Source organism: Episyrphus balteatus, chromosome 2 (genome assembly GCF_945859705.1).
Source record: "Episyrphus balteatus chromosome 2, idEpiBalt1.1, whole genome shotgun sequence".
NCBI lineage: Eukaryota > Metazoa > Arthropoda > Insecta > Diptera > Syrphidae > Episyrphus > Episyrphus balteatus.
Window position 1 is genome coordinate 47,097,929 of NC_079135.1, and position 14,390 is coordinate 47,112,318.

Below are 14,390 nucleotides of genomic sequence, written 5' to 3' on the forward strand. Positions count from 1 at the left end.
GGGAAACATGTAACAAGTAAAAACTTAAAGAAATGTGTTATTTTTTTTGTGTTCTAAGCCTATTATGCAGCTGAAGCGAAACGAAATTTTCCATACAAAATTTTGTTAGCGAAATCTTGAACGAAATTAAATTTGTTTTGTTTTTGCTTTAAAACTTATTTTTTGATTCTTTTTCTTGAATTTTTTGATTTGTACTTTTATTATTTTTACTTTGCTATAATACCCGATGGTATTTTTTTTTGTCGCTGTTGACTTTGGAGACTTCAAAATTTTTCGTTTCGCTTCAGCTGCGTACAAGGCTTTACTCTTAAAAGGCTCTTCCGTAGCATAAGAAAAAAATTGAAAAAAAAAAACTTAAGATCTGTAGTCACGGCACATGAAAGACCGTTTCAGGGTGACCATTTTTCGATTTTTTTTAAATGCCCATAACTCACAAAATATAACTACGATTTTTTTATTATTTTTTTATAACTGTCATCACCTACCCTATCTACTGTTTTCGTTTTAACGTTGACTTCTGGGACACCCTGTATAAAGATTTTCAAAATGTTTCGAAAAAAAAAAAAAAAATACCCAATTAAAAACAAAATATTAACCAACATATAAAAACAAAGTTTCTGTACTATATTTATATTCCATACTATAGTACTTATACCGCAAGTAAAAATGAAATCGTTTACGTGACTGCACGATGGTACTTTACCCATTCTGCATTTTTATAACAAAACCAGAAATATGTAAAATTTGATATAAAAAAAAAATTAACAAGAATTAAAAACCAGTTTGCAGTTCTATCAAATCACATGATAAGAATATCATTAAAACATGATGGTCACTGTCACTACAAAGTCTTCTAAAGTTAAATCGGTAGATCTCAAAAACAGTACTTAAAAAAGAATTGTATAAAATTAGCAATAATTAGCAGTGTATTATAATAATAGATTAAAGATAAACCACAATCCATTGTTAAACAATTTTCTTAATTTCCAATAACACTTTTGATATCACATGATAGTTAATTATTTTTTTTTATAATTCGCATTGTTTTTTCTAGTAATTGTGGAATACGATAAATATATGAAAAAGTTATTAATTAGCTGCTGACAAAACAGATTATTTATCGTTTAATATTTATATACAGTTGAATGGGATTCTTTTTAAAGAACATACAAACAAAGCAAAAAAAAATGTTTTAGATTGTTTACGTTTACGTGACTGGCATTGTTGGAGTAATCAAATTTCAATGTGATTTTTATATTTTTTTTTATTATTGAGTATCAGATTACTTATTTTGTATTGAATGTAAATGATTTAATGTTAAGTTCATTTACACCAAAGAAAGAATAAATTAATCACTTGATAATGCCTGGGGGTTCCAAGTTTTTATTTGTTTGTAAAATTATTATGGTTCTGTCTCATTAAATTGTCAGAAATCGGAATTAATGGGTGGAAATAATAATTTCTAATTCTTGTACAATTTACTATCGGTTCAAGAAGTAAAAACTTTCACATCATCTTTAACCCAACATAATGATCTGAAAAAGGTGTTACTGCGTCTTATTAACTTTGTCTATATTATTCTATGAAAAAAAAGCAACCTCAAACTTGAACAAACTTTTTTTTCTGATTTTAAGAAGATAAGTTCAGTTATCTACTTATGTCTACCTACTTTATACAGGGATTCCTAAGTCAGCGTGAAAAACTATGTGCCCTTGAGATAATTCTAAACTGTTAAACATATGAGATAATTTTCTTGTTTTTCCTTCATTCTGGACTCTGGAGTAATAACGGTTTTATGTCTTTTTGTAAAATTTCTTTAAAATAGCTCTTTCTTTATTTTTTTAATTTCTCTCCCGTAAAGAAATATTATCCATATAAACTACAAACAAATACATAGTTCTTAATGAAGTAAAACTCGGTATTGAGCGCCAGTTCATTTCAAAATTCAGTTTTCAAGTTGTAAGTTTCAGTTCAAATTCCTATTTTAAATGGAAATAAAATCTATTCATGGATGTATTCAGAAACTTCAAAGCTTGCCAGACAATTTTTTATTTAGTTAAGAAACTGTTGATATGGGCGCCTGCAAGCCCAGGCAACTTTATATATGAACATTTAGCGGAACAACGAAGTTGCGTGAAGGGGAAAAGGGGTTCTGAAAATGGTACTGTTTAGTACCGAAGTTGCGTGAGCGGAACAGAGGACCCGAAATTGGTAACCTACTTTTTGGATTACAAAACAGTTGTATTTGGCACTTGCCTGCCAAATTTTAGTGCAAATTTGTTTTTTTCAATATCTCCTAAACGACAAACTAGTACAAAATAAAATACATGACTAGTACTTGCTCTTGGAATTCAAAATGCTAAAAATTTTAAGACTTATTTATACAAATTTGGTAAATTTATATGAAAATAAAAAAAAAAAGATTCGTTCTTCAAATGAAAAAAAAAACAACTTTTTAAATGAAACCGAGCTCCAAAAAAAGTATGAAGTTTAATTTCTTTTATAAGGATGCATTTTTGAAAAAAAAAATCAAAATCGTTAGAGGGTTTTTTTTAATTTTTTTTTTATAAATATTTTTTGAAAAAAAAAAATGTCTTAAAATAAAGTTGGTATGCCATTTAGTAGAAACTATTAATCAACAATTAAAACCAAAATCTCAAAAAAATTCAATATCTCGTTTTCCAAAACTCGATTTGTCAAAAAAAAAATTTTTAAATACAGAAAAAAAATTTTTTTTTTAAATTTAATTTTTGATTAACATGCAAATTATAAATTAAGCGAATCGTTTGGGAAAAAATCAGATTAAAAAAAACGCTTCTATGAGAGGTACCAGTTAATAACGATTAAAAAAAACCTTTTCTCATGAAAAGATAGACCTTGTCCTTAGTTCTTAGAACTAAAACTTGAATTTTTTTTATCAAAATCGTAGGTGCCGCTTTCGACGCTTTCGATATGACCGTAATTTTTGGTCAAAAAAAAAAATAAATTCCAAAAACTCCTCTATTGGGAAGTTCGAACATTTGTCCATGTATTCTCTTTTTTTTACAATTACCATTTTGACGTTTTAAACTCGGCGAAAACCAAAACAAACCAACAAAACAAAAAATACAGCATAGAAATGTATTTTAAATCTCGTAATTTTTACGATTTTTAGACACTAGATTAAGGGCCGGTTTGTTGACACTCGATTATTATTAATCAAGGATTATTCCATAGAAAAATCCATGATTAAAAGATAATCAAGTTTCAACAAACCGGCCCTAAGTTATAGTAGAACGTAGTTATCAAAAAAAACTTGAAATCGATTTGTATGAGTTTTTTTTTTTACAAAAAAAATCCTTGAAAAATTTGGTTTGTTTTGGTTTTCACCCGGTTTACGAAATAACTTTTTTATTTTTTTTTTGTTCATTTGGTACTGACAGCTGTGCGAAATTCCGAGTACAGGATCCAAAAACTGCTTCATAAGCTGCGTTCCTTTGGAAATATTTATCTACTTTTTAGTACTTAAAGCTGCTTTGAACTACTTTTTCAATATAGCAAAGTAGTTTTAAGTACTAAAAAGTAGATAAATATTTCCAAAGGAACGCAGCTATAATAAGACGGACAGACGGACTTTCGAGACCCACTTTTTTTTCATTCTCTATGCATTCTCTATCATGGGAAATTGTTATCTCAACTTTTTTTTTACGAATGCATAACTTGATATACCTAGTACTTGTACCTATATCGCAAGTAAAACTTGTTACCCTAATGAAAATTGGCAAAACGATTCTTTTTGCAATAAGGATCAAGGAGTCTAAGCAAAAAAATTTAAAAGGGTGTTTTTTTTTCGCGGAAGACAGTGGAAAAACTGTAGATCCGTACGTTTTTCGAAACACCTATAAATCCGCAAAATGTGTTCGAATACGGAATTCGTAGCAGCTAAAACTCGAAAACGGGAGAAAAGAGAATTCGAATGAAAATAAGAACAGCCGTCATAGATGCCTTTTTCTAATACATATTGCATTTCAGATGTTAATTCAATTTTGCAAGGTAAAAGTTTCAGTTTGTTAAAATGCTCTCACTTATCGCTTAATCCCATTTTAATCCTCAAAACTCTCCATTATTTGCATTCACATCGAATAAACTGCAAAACTTTCCGTTCGTGGTGGTGTATAGAGGTACCTATCTGTCTGCAAAACAATCACATACATTTGATGTTGCTAAAAATTCCTGCGGCAATGAAAGAATTTATTAATCTGTATAAGGTATGCAAAAAAAAATGAATCTTTTTCTTTTAAAGGCGATTATTTCTTATAATAATAATCTCGACTTGAACCACATCTTAACCATATCAATGATGACCATAAAGTTTTGAAGTATCATCCGAGGTACCTACAGAAGATTGATACCAAATTGAGACACAGACTTTATAGAGGAAGTCGAGGCATCCATCCAAAGGACTCTGCTACCTAACCCGGATAAAGTGACATTCAGCGACACCAATTCTGCAAGTGATCCTACTGACAGCCCAAACCTGACTACCCCAGAAGAGATTGCCGAAATAATTAACCTATCCAAACCGAAAAAATCAGCTGGACCGGATGGCATCTCCAACTTCATCATAAAGAGGCTCCCCCAAACAGTGATAATCTTCTTGGCTATCATTCTCAACAACTGCATAAACAACTGCTACTTCCCACAGAAATGGAAAACTGCAAGAATTGTGGCGATTCCTAAGAAAGGTGCTAGGAACATCATCTCCAATTACAGACCAATCTCTCTTCTCAACAATCTTAGTAAGCTCTTGGAAGAGCTGACACTCAGGAAGCTGAAGAAGTTTTGCAGCGATAACAACATCATCCCAGACATGCAGTTCGGTTTTCGGGAGAAGCACTCCACACTGCATCCGCTCATGAAGTTCCACCAAGACATCACCTCAGCTTTAAACAACAATCAAGTTACCGTCGCATGCTTTCTGGATGTCGAGAAAGCATTTGACAGCGTATGGATAGATGCCCTTATCCATAAACTTCATTTAGTAAGCTTTCCTTTGGCACTAATTAAAATTATTTTTTCTTTTCTCTCTTCCAGAAACTTTTTTGTGCAAGTGGAGGATCGGAAATCACCAATGAAAGTCATTCGAGCTGGAGTTGCTCAAGGATCCAAACTTGGCCCCTTTCTATACAGCATCCTGACATCAGACCAACCGCCTGCAAGTGAGTGCGAAAACCTGCTTTACGCGGACGATTCACTCACATACTGCAAGTCCATCTCGCCAAACATAGCTGCCAGGAAAGTCGAAGCTCACATTCGGAAACTGTATGAGTTCTACAGTAAATGGGGTATCCGGATCAACTCATCCAAGTCGGAATTATTGTGCCTTAGACGATCAGGAGGAAGAGGCAGTCGATCGGCTGGAAGCTGCAGAAGCATCACATTGACACTTCCAAATGGAACTAGATTGCCAGCCAAACGCAGCGCCAAGTACTTAGGAATCAGCTTTAACGAGCTCCTCAGATTCAACAATCACTCCCGTTTGGTCCTCAAAAAAGCCAACTTTGCCTTCCATCGCCTTCACCCTCTGATGAAAAAAAGAACAGGATTAAGTCAACCAACGAAACTCTACAAGCAGCTTCTGCGACCTGCCTACAGCTTTCCGGTATGGTATACCATCTCCAAGACAGCCATGAAGGAACTACAAATGTTCGAGAGAAAAATACTGAGGATGTGCACCGGACTTTACTTCGATCGACAGCGACAAAAATACTACAGCAACAAGCGACTCTACGAGGAAGCAAAAATCATACCACTGGACAAGTATCTACTGCGATCGGCGAAGATACTTGTAGGAAATATCGCCAACCACCCCAATCAGCTGATGAGAAGAATGATAGCCCAACAACGACATCCGGAACCTAGGTACCTTTGCGCTTTGGATATACTGGATGAGCACATAATTTCAATGGACAACGAAGAAGCAGTTAACTTTTACGCCGACACCCAGTCGGCACACTATCGTGGCTAAACGCCAATCTAACCAACCCAACTCAACCAACCCCTCAACTGGACATCCGGGTCTGAACACCCCGAGGACAACCTAGTCAGCAGACTTTTTAAATTAAGTTTATCCATGTATAATATTTATTTATATTTTATAACTTAGTCATTGTATAAGGTTAGGCCCCTTCTGTGCCAACAAAATTTTATATCAACCAATGTATCTTAGAAATAAGTTAATTTTAAGTCAATTGTAAATAACAAGTTCAATAAACTAAATAAAAAAAAAAAAAAAAAAAAAAAAAAAAATAAAAATACCAAATTGAGAAAAAAAAAATAAAAATGTTCGCTATACCTACCAACTTAATAAGTATGTACCTACAAGTCTTCAATTGAATCGATTCCAAACAGATTTTTAATCACCGAAGCGCTTTGCTTCTTTTTTTTTTAAAACTAAAATACATGACATGAATGTATCCAACTTAACCTAACAGAGTTCACCTCTTTTTGTATTAAAAGTATCAAGCTATAAAGGTATTCATCCCGGCCCGGGATATTGAGATGATATAAATGATGTATCTAAGTATATGAAGATAGGTGTATGTAGTTCATGTAGATAAACAGAACTCCAATGTCAACATCAACGTCAAGGTTTTTTATCGCGGTTCGTTGGAATATTTTGTTTTTTTTTTTTTTTTAAATTACCTGCTGCTGCACTTGCACCAGCACGATCCACAACGGCTGCTGCACCTGCAAGGTCAACTGCTGCTGTACCACCTTGTGCCATTATAATATAGTTATGATGTACAACTTCTTAGCTTGATTTATTATTAATTAGGAAAGTATACAACTTTTTTTTTTGCTCTTGGAGGGTCACTCAAACAACACAAAAAAAAAGAAATAAAAAATATATTTGCACTTTTTTGCACAAAGTTCAAGGTTTGCACAATCTAGGAATAGAAAGCCAAATCCAAGGCACCAAAGACGCACATAAATAATATAATAGACACTCTGCCACTTGGGTTTATTGCACTTGTAGTTGGGACGCTTACACAAAGTGGCTTGTTCTAAAGTAGAGTAGACAGTGGAGGTCTTTCTTTTTTCTAATAAGAAGAACTTGCAGATTATAGTTGGTTTTTTTTTGTATTATAAGAAGAACCGCACAAATCGACGGAATCAAGATTTCAACACGAATGATATGAATGAACTGAAAATGAATGAGCTTTTTCGGTTTTTTTTCAAATAATAATTTGTTTTTCTTCCTCTTTGTTCCTTCTTATTGGAATTTTGACAGTTTGTTTTGTGGTTGACATTTGGGTAGGAGGAACACTTGAAAATAGTGTTCAGGTTAAAAGTAAAGAAATATTGCAATGGTTTACACGTTGAGTGTTTATGAACGCACTCTGTTGACTTGTTTGATGACAAAAAAAGCTACTGAAAGCTTTTTTTTGTCTTCGATCGTAGATGGTGTGGAAACTTTAGCTTGTAACTCATGTAATAAATGTATGAACAAATTTCCACAGCGTGAAGGCTTGGCCACACCGAAGAAGGGTATATACGGTAGCGGTGCAGGTATTTGCATGAACAAAAATCCAAACTGGAACAACAACGTTTAGGTGAGGAATATTTTTCATACAATTACCCGTACCACTACCACATATACCACAAGTCTTGATGTTCTAATTTGGAATTGAAAAAAGCAACTTTAAAATGAAAAATGACTTTTATGCGACACAAACTGTCGAATGCTATGTCAGCTATTACACAAAAGCCGTTTTTTTACGGCTATATTATTCACTAGTTTAAAAAATACATCTGGAAGTAAAGATTTTGAAATATCAAAAATAAATCCAAATCTATAATATTCACTATCTCGTTGAGAAAAAAATAGTCATTTTGAACTATTTTTTAACTATTTTCATAGTTAAAATCGGGATAACTATTTTGGATTTGGATTTATTTTTGACACTTGACAATTTTACATCCAGATGTATTTTTTTAAACTAGTGAATAATATGGCCTTTACTATCCCATTTCATCCGTATTACAACAACTACATGAGATCTTGCTTGAATAAAAGCAAGATCACATTTCGTGATCCCGAGGAAAAGCAAGATCTCATAATTATGTAGTCAAATGGGTCGCACGAACTTGATTTTTGTCGTGCGGCGAAGCTTTTCGACACGTGTGAACGTAAGTCGCAGACGACTAAAGAGACATTCCTTATAGAAAAATACTAGTCGACCGACATATCGTGCGGCTAAAATCGACTCTTAAATCGACTGCTTAAATTTTTAAGACTTTTTATAAATAAATTTGGTACAAAAAAAAAAATAAAAAAAAAACATAAAAAAAAATAAAACAAAATCTGAAATCAAAAGTGATTAAGCGAAGTACATTTAGAATCATACTATGTTTCCACCTATGCTAAATCCGAGATTTAGCTAAGTAGATTTAGAATATAAGATGCATTTAAAAAAAAAATTTCAAAATCGTTAGTCGTTTTTTTTTAAAACTTATTTCTTATAAATAATTTTTTGGAAAAAAAGTTTTTAAATAAAATTGGTATGCCATTTTGCAGAAATCACAAATCAACATCTGAAAACAAAATTTCGAAAAAAATTAATGGTCCATTTTCGAAAAATTGATTTTTCAAAAAAAAAAGTTTTAAAATTTTTTTATTAATCCAAAAATTATTTTTTTAGAAATTTACAGCCATATTTATAAAAGAATCTTAAAGGTTGTTTAACTTTAAACCACCTCTAAATAGGTCTTAAGTACAAAATGTGTATTTATAAAGAATTTACACATTTAAGCAACGTTGCTTAACGATTGCTTAACTTAAACGCCATTCACCACGTTTAGAGCTTGCTTAGAGCCATTTTAAGAATGATTTGGCCACATATGAATTATTATTAAGATCGTGAGCTCAGTATCATGCTATTAATTTATCTAGGGTTTTGATGTGAAGACTGCATTTTGTTTTGAAATTAAATTATTCCCTAAAAGGAGCTTGTATTTTAAATTGAAACTAAAGAATTGAAAAATATTAATAAAAAAGAATTAAAATGGTTAGTAAAAATCAACTCCCTCTTTTGGCTTTGACCTGCGTATTTTATTGAGAAACCCGACGACGTAAGCAAAATCATCGTCAACGAACTAATCAGTGTTTTTATTTGCAGTCAAATTTTGTACTAGATTAGTTAATTTCCCCTTGTTTTTTGACACTACTATCGTTTAGTTAATCATCTGTGGGAAATCAATTATAAATCCAAATCCAAGCAACGTTGCTTAAAGGCGAATTAAATATTTAAGCAAGCTTAACTAAACAACCATTGAGAACCAATTTAAGCAAATCTAATAAATACGGCTATTAATTTTTGGCTTATATTAAAATTATATATGTAAATGCTTTTCCACAAAAAATTCGTTGAAATCGAATAAGCTGTTTCGGAGCAAATCGGATTTAAAAAAAACGGTTCTATGGCAAGTACCGTCAATAATGATTTTCAAACATTAATTTTTTCATTAGTAGATAGACCTTGTTTTAAAACTTCCAATTCCAATGAATTTTTTAAACAAAATCGTTGGAGCCGTTTTTGAACAATTTCAACTTTCCTATTGGTATATGACAAGTACCGTTACATGACATGACATGACATGACATGACATGACATGACATGACATGACATGACATGACATGACATGACATGACATGACATGACATGACATGACATGACATGACATGACATGACATGACATGACATGACATGACATGACATGACATGACATGACATGACATGACATGACATGACATGACATGACATGACATGACATGACATGACATGACATGACATGACATGACATGACATGACATGACATGACATGACATGACATGACATGACATGACATGACATGACATGACATGACATGACATGACATGACATGACATGACATGACATGACATGACATGACATGACATGACATGACATGACATGACATGACATGACATGACATGACATGACATGACATGACATGACATGACATGACATGACATGACATGACATGACATGACATGACATGACATGACATGACATGACATGACATGACATGACATGACATGACATGACATGACATGACATGACATGACATGACATGACATGACATGACATGACATGACATGACATGACATGACATGACATGACATGACATGACATGACATGACATGACATGACATGACATGACATGACATGACATGACATGACATGACATGACATGACATGACATGACATGACATGACATGACATGACATGACATGACATGACATGACATGACATGACATGACATGACATGACATGACATGACATGACATGACATGACATGACATGACATGACATGACATGACATGACATGACATGACATGACATGACATGACATGACATGACATGACATGACATGACATGACATGACATGACATGACATGACATGACATGACATGACATGACATGACATGACATGACATGACATGACATGACATGACATGACATGACATGACATGACATGACATGACATGACATGACATGACATGACATGACATGACATGACATGACATGACATGACATGACATGACATGACATGACATGACATGACATGACATGACATGACATGACATGACATGACATGACATGACATGACATGACATGACATGACATGACATGACATGACATGACATGACATGACATGACATGACATGACATGACATGACATGACATGACATGACATGACATGACATGACATGACATGACATGACATGACATGACATGACATGACATGACATGACATGACATGACATGACATGACATGACATGACATGACATGACATGACATGACATGACAGATGACAGATGACAGATGACAGATGACAGATGACAGATGACAGATGACAGATGACAGATGACAGATGACAGATGACAGATGACAGATGACAGATGACAGATGACAGATGACAGATGACAGATGACAGATGACAGATGACAGATGACAGATGACAGATGACAGATGACAGATGACAGATGACAGATGACAGATGACAGATGACAGATGACAGATGACAGATGACAGATGACAGATGACAGATGACAGATGACAGATGACAGATGACAGATGACAGATGACAGATGACAGATGACAGATGACAGATGACAGATGACAGATGACAGATGACAGATGACAGATGACAGATGACAGATGACAGATGACAGATGACAGATGACAGATGACAGATGACAGATGACAGATGACAGATGACAGATGACAGATGACAGATGACAGATGACAGATGACAGATGACAGATGACAGATGACAGATGACAGATGACAGATGACAGATGACAGATGACAGATGACAGATGACAGATGACAGATGACAGATGACAGATGACAGATGACAGATGACAGATGACAGATGACAGATGACAGATGACAGATGACAGATGACAGATGACAGATGACAGATGACAGATGACAGATGACAGATGACAGATGACAGATGACAGATGACAGATGACAGATGACAGATGACAGATGACAGATGACAGATGACAGATGACAGATGACAGATGACAGATGACAGATGACAGATGACAGATGACAGATGACAGATGACAGATGACAGATGACAGATGACAGATGACAGATGACAGATGACAGATGACAGATGACAGTTATTCCATCCGTTTAGGCTGTAGCTACGTTTACAGACAGACAGACTGCCAGACAGCCAGACAGTCAGTTTTTTGGCATTCTCTATCATCAATTATTTCTATCTTCGTAATGTCATGGAAAAATGTAATCTCAACTTTTTTTTCTGTACGAATGCATAACTTGATATATATGTAGTACCTTTATCGCAAGTAAAAACGGCTAAAGATGCAAGTGGCGTGACTCTTTTTTTGAATTTTCTTCTGACAGATGAAAATCATCCTGTGAGGAGCGTACTATTACACGATGCCTCTTTCTTCTTGACTCAAACTTGAAGTTTCTCTTCTGTTTTTAATTTTACTAGCCCTGTTCCTTTGGGAGGTGGCAAAGCACTACTAGTAGTTTACTACCGATTTTAGCCTTAACTACAAAGTGAAAAAGTGGGAAATTTACAAAAGTAAAAATTTTTTATTTCTCTCTAGCGCAACAATTTTCCAAAAGCTATTTGTTTTTGGAAAATTCTACAAAAATTGTTATCTAAACCAAAAACTAAGCTTTCTGCATCATTATTTTTAATTTTGTGGTTGAAAAAACTGTCTAAAATTGAGTTTGAAAATTTTCACTTTTTGACTTTTTGCAAAATGTGGCCGTTGTAGTTATACCTTTTCAATGGAACGCACTTTCAACGAATTCAATACAAATCGTATCTACTCGGAAGAAGAACATATGAGTAGATGAAAGTACTAGATTAACCAAAACATCTACTTTTAGTAGAAGATGTGGTACTATTACCACCTCCTATATGGAACACTGCTATTAATAGGGATGCAACATCGTTAAAAAAAAACATCGATGTTTGAAAACATCGATGTTTTATTTACAACATCGATGTTAAAAAAACATCGGTTCTATCTTCGATACATCGATGTTTTTCCGATGTTTTTGTTGTTGGACATAAATACGATCTACTGTATTTAAAGAACAAAATTTGTATGTCTTATCTGTTTAAAACCCAAAAACCTAACTTGAATTCAGTTTTAAGGTACCTACCACAAAACAGAAAAATTTATCAACAAAATGAAACATATTTTCTTAATACGATTTTCGTTTTTATTTATAGTATATAAATACTATCAATTCTAAGCAAACGGAGCTCATTATTTCTTACATTGGATTTACATTGTTTATTTATTTGCTAGATAGTAGAGTAACTAAAGCAAATTATTAGGGAACCCGGCCGAACAGCTCTGATTTTGACGATTTTTTTTTTCAAACGTAGGTAATTGAAAATACTTTAAAGTCTATAGATTAAAAATTGCCGGTGTTGCCGTATTGTTTTTTAAAATTAAAATTAATTTTTTTTTAACAAAACCATTTTTTTTTCTTAAATTTCATAAAACAAATGATATCAAAAGATTCTCTAGGTAATTTAAGGAAAATATATAGAAGGCAGTAAGGGACAATCTTCCATCGTTTAAGCGATAAATGCAATTTTCTAACATTCTGACCTCAAACACAAAAAAAATATTTTGAACACAACGGCAACACCTACAATATTTTAAAATGAATTTTTAAAAAGCCAGAAGCTCATTCTTTTCTCTTAAATTTAAATCCACTAAATTTAATCAAGACTTTTTGAAAAAATGGTCCTCAAACTCAGAATTTAAAAAAAAAAATGTTATTAGAAAAATTTAAAATTACTTTTTTCCAAACTTTTTCTAATAAAATATGAATTTATTTAAAAAAAATTTTTGCCATAAATATTATAAGTTGAATTTCGAAGCAAAAAAGGTAAAATATATCACACTTTTGAAAAAAATATGAAAAATTACTTCAATTTCAATACTTTTTTTTTATTAAAACTGAATTTTTGCATTGAAATAATTAATTTTCTCAAAGACTGTGGTAAATAGGAACTTTAAATTTTTGCTATTTAACTTTCAACAGTAAGGGTTATTAAATGATTAAAAAATAATTTTATGTTTAGATGTTGAACTTTAAAAAAAAAATAAGTTACATTTTTTTTCAAAACTTTTATTAAAAAGTTCTTCGAAAATGAAATACTTTTTAGTTTTTTTCATAAACCGTAATAGATATTGGAATTTCCTTTTATAATTTGAAATCATAATAAATGCGGCCAAAAAAAATAAAAAAACAAATGCATTTTATATTACGACCAAATTTAAAAAACGACGTGTTAAAATTTTTTCAATAATTTTTTTTTTTCAAAAATCTGAGTTCAATTACCATTCTTTCAAAAGCCGTTCATTCAATTAACTTAATTTTAATTTTACATATATGACTAAGCTTCTAGCTTTTAAAAAATGTATATTTGAATATTGTAGGTGTTGCCGTTGTGTTCAAATATTTTTTTTTGTGTTTGAAGTCAATTAATAAGAAAATTGCATCTATCGCTTGAACTATGGAAGATTGTCCCTCACTCCCATATATTTTTTTTCCTTGAATTTCCTAGACAATATTTTGGCATCAATTAATTTATGAAATTTAAGAAAAATTTTGGAAAAAAAAATTTTTTTGTTCACAAAAATCTTCAATAAAATTTAAAAAATCAAAACGGCAACAACGGCAATTTTTAATCTATAGACTTTAAAGTATTTTTAATTACCGACGTTTGAAAAAAAAGATCATCAAAATCTAAGCTGTTCGGCCGGGTTCCCTAATATTGCCAATTTTTGAGCTTTAGTTACTCC

The 14,390-nt window shown here is 32.4% G+C and overlaps 1 protein-coding gene across 1 annotated transcript in view; it reads right to left on the reverse strand.

Moving 5' to 3' along the window:
• The window catches only part of LOC129912806 (UPF0687 protein C20orf27 homolog), a 52,171-nt gene extending 44,961 nt beyond the window's left edge, over positions 1-7,210 (reverse strand). The window contains exon 1 of the mRNA XM_055991239.1: positions 6,685-7,210. Within this exon, the coding sequence (XP_055847214.1) occupies positions 6,685-6,766 (82 nt within the window). The 5' untranslated portion in view covers positions 6,767-7,210. The remainder of the gene's footprint in view (positions 1-6,684) is intronic.
• Between the last annotated feature and the right edge of the window lie 7,180 nt (positions 7,211-14,390).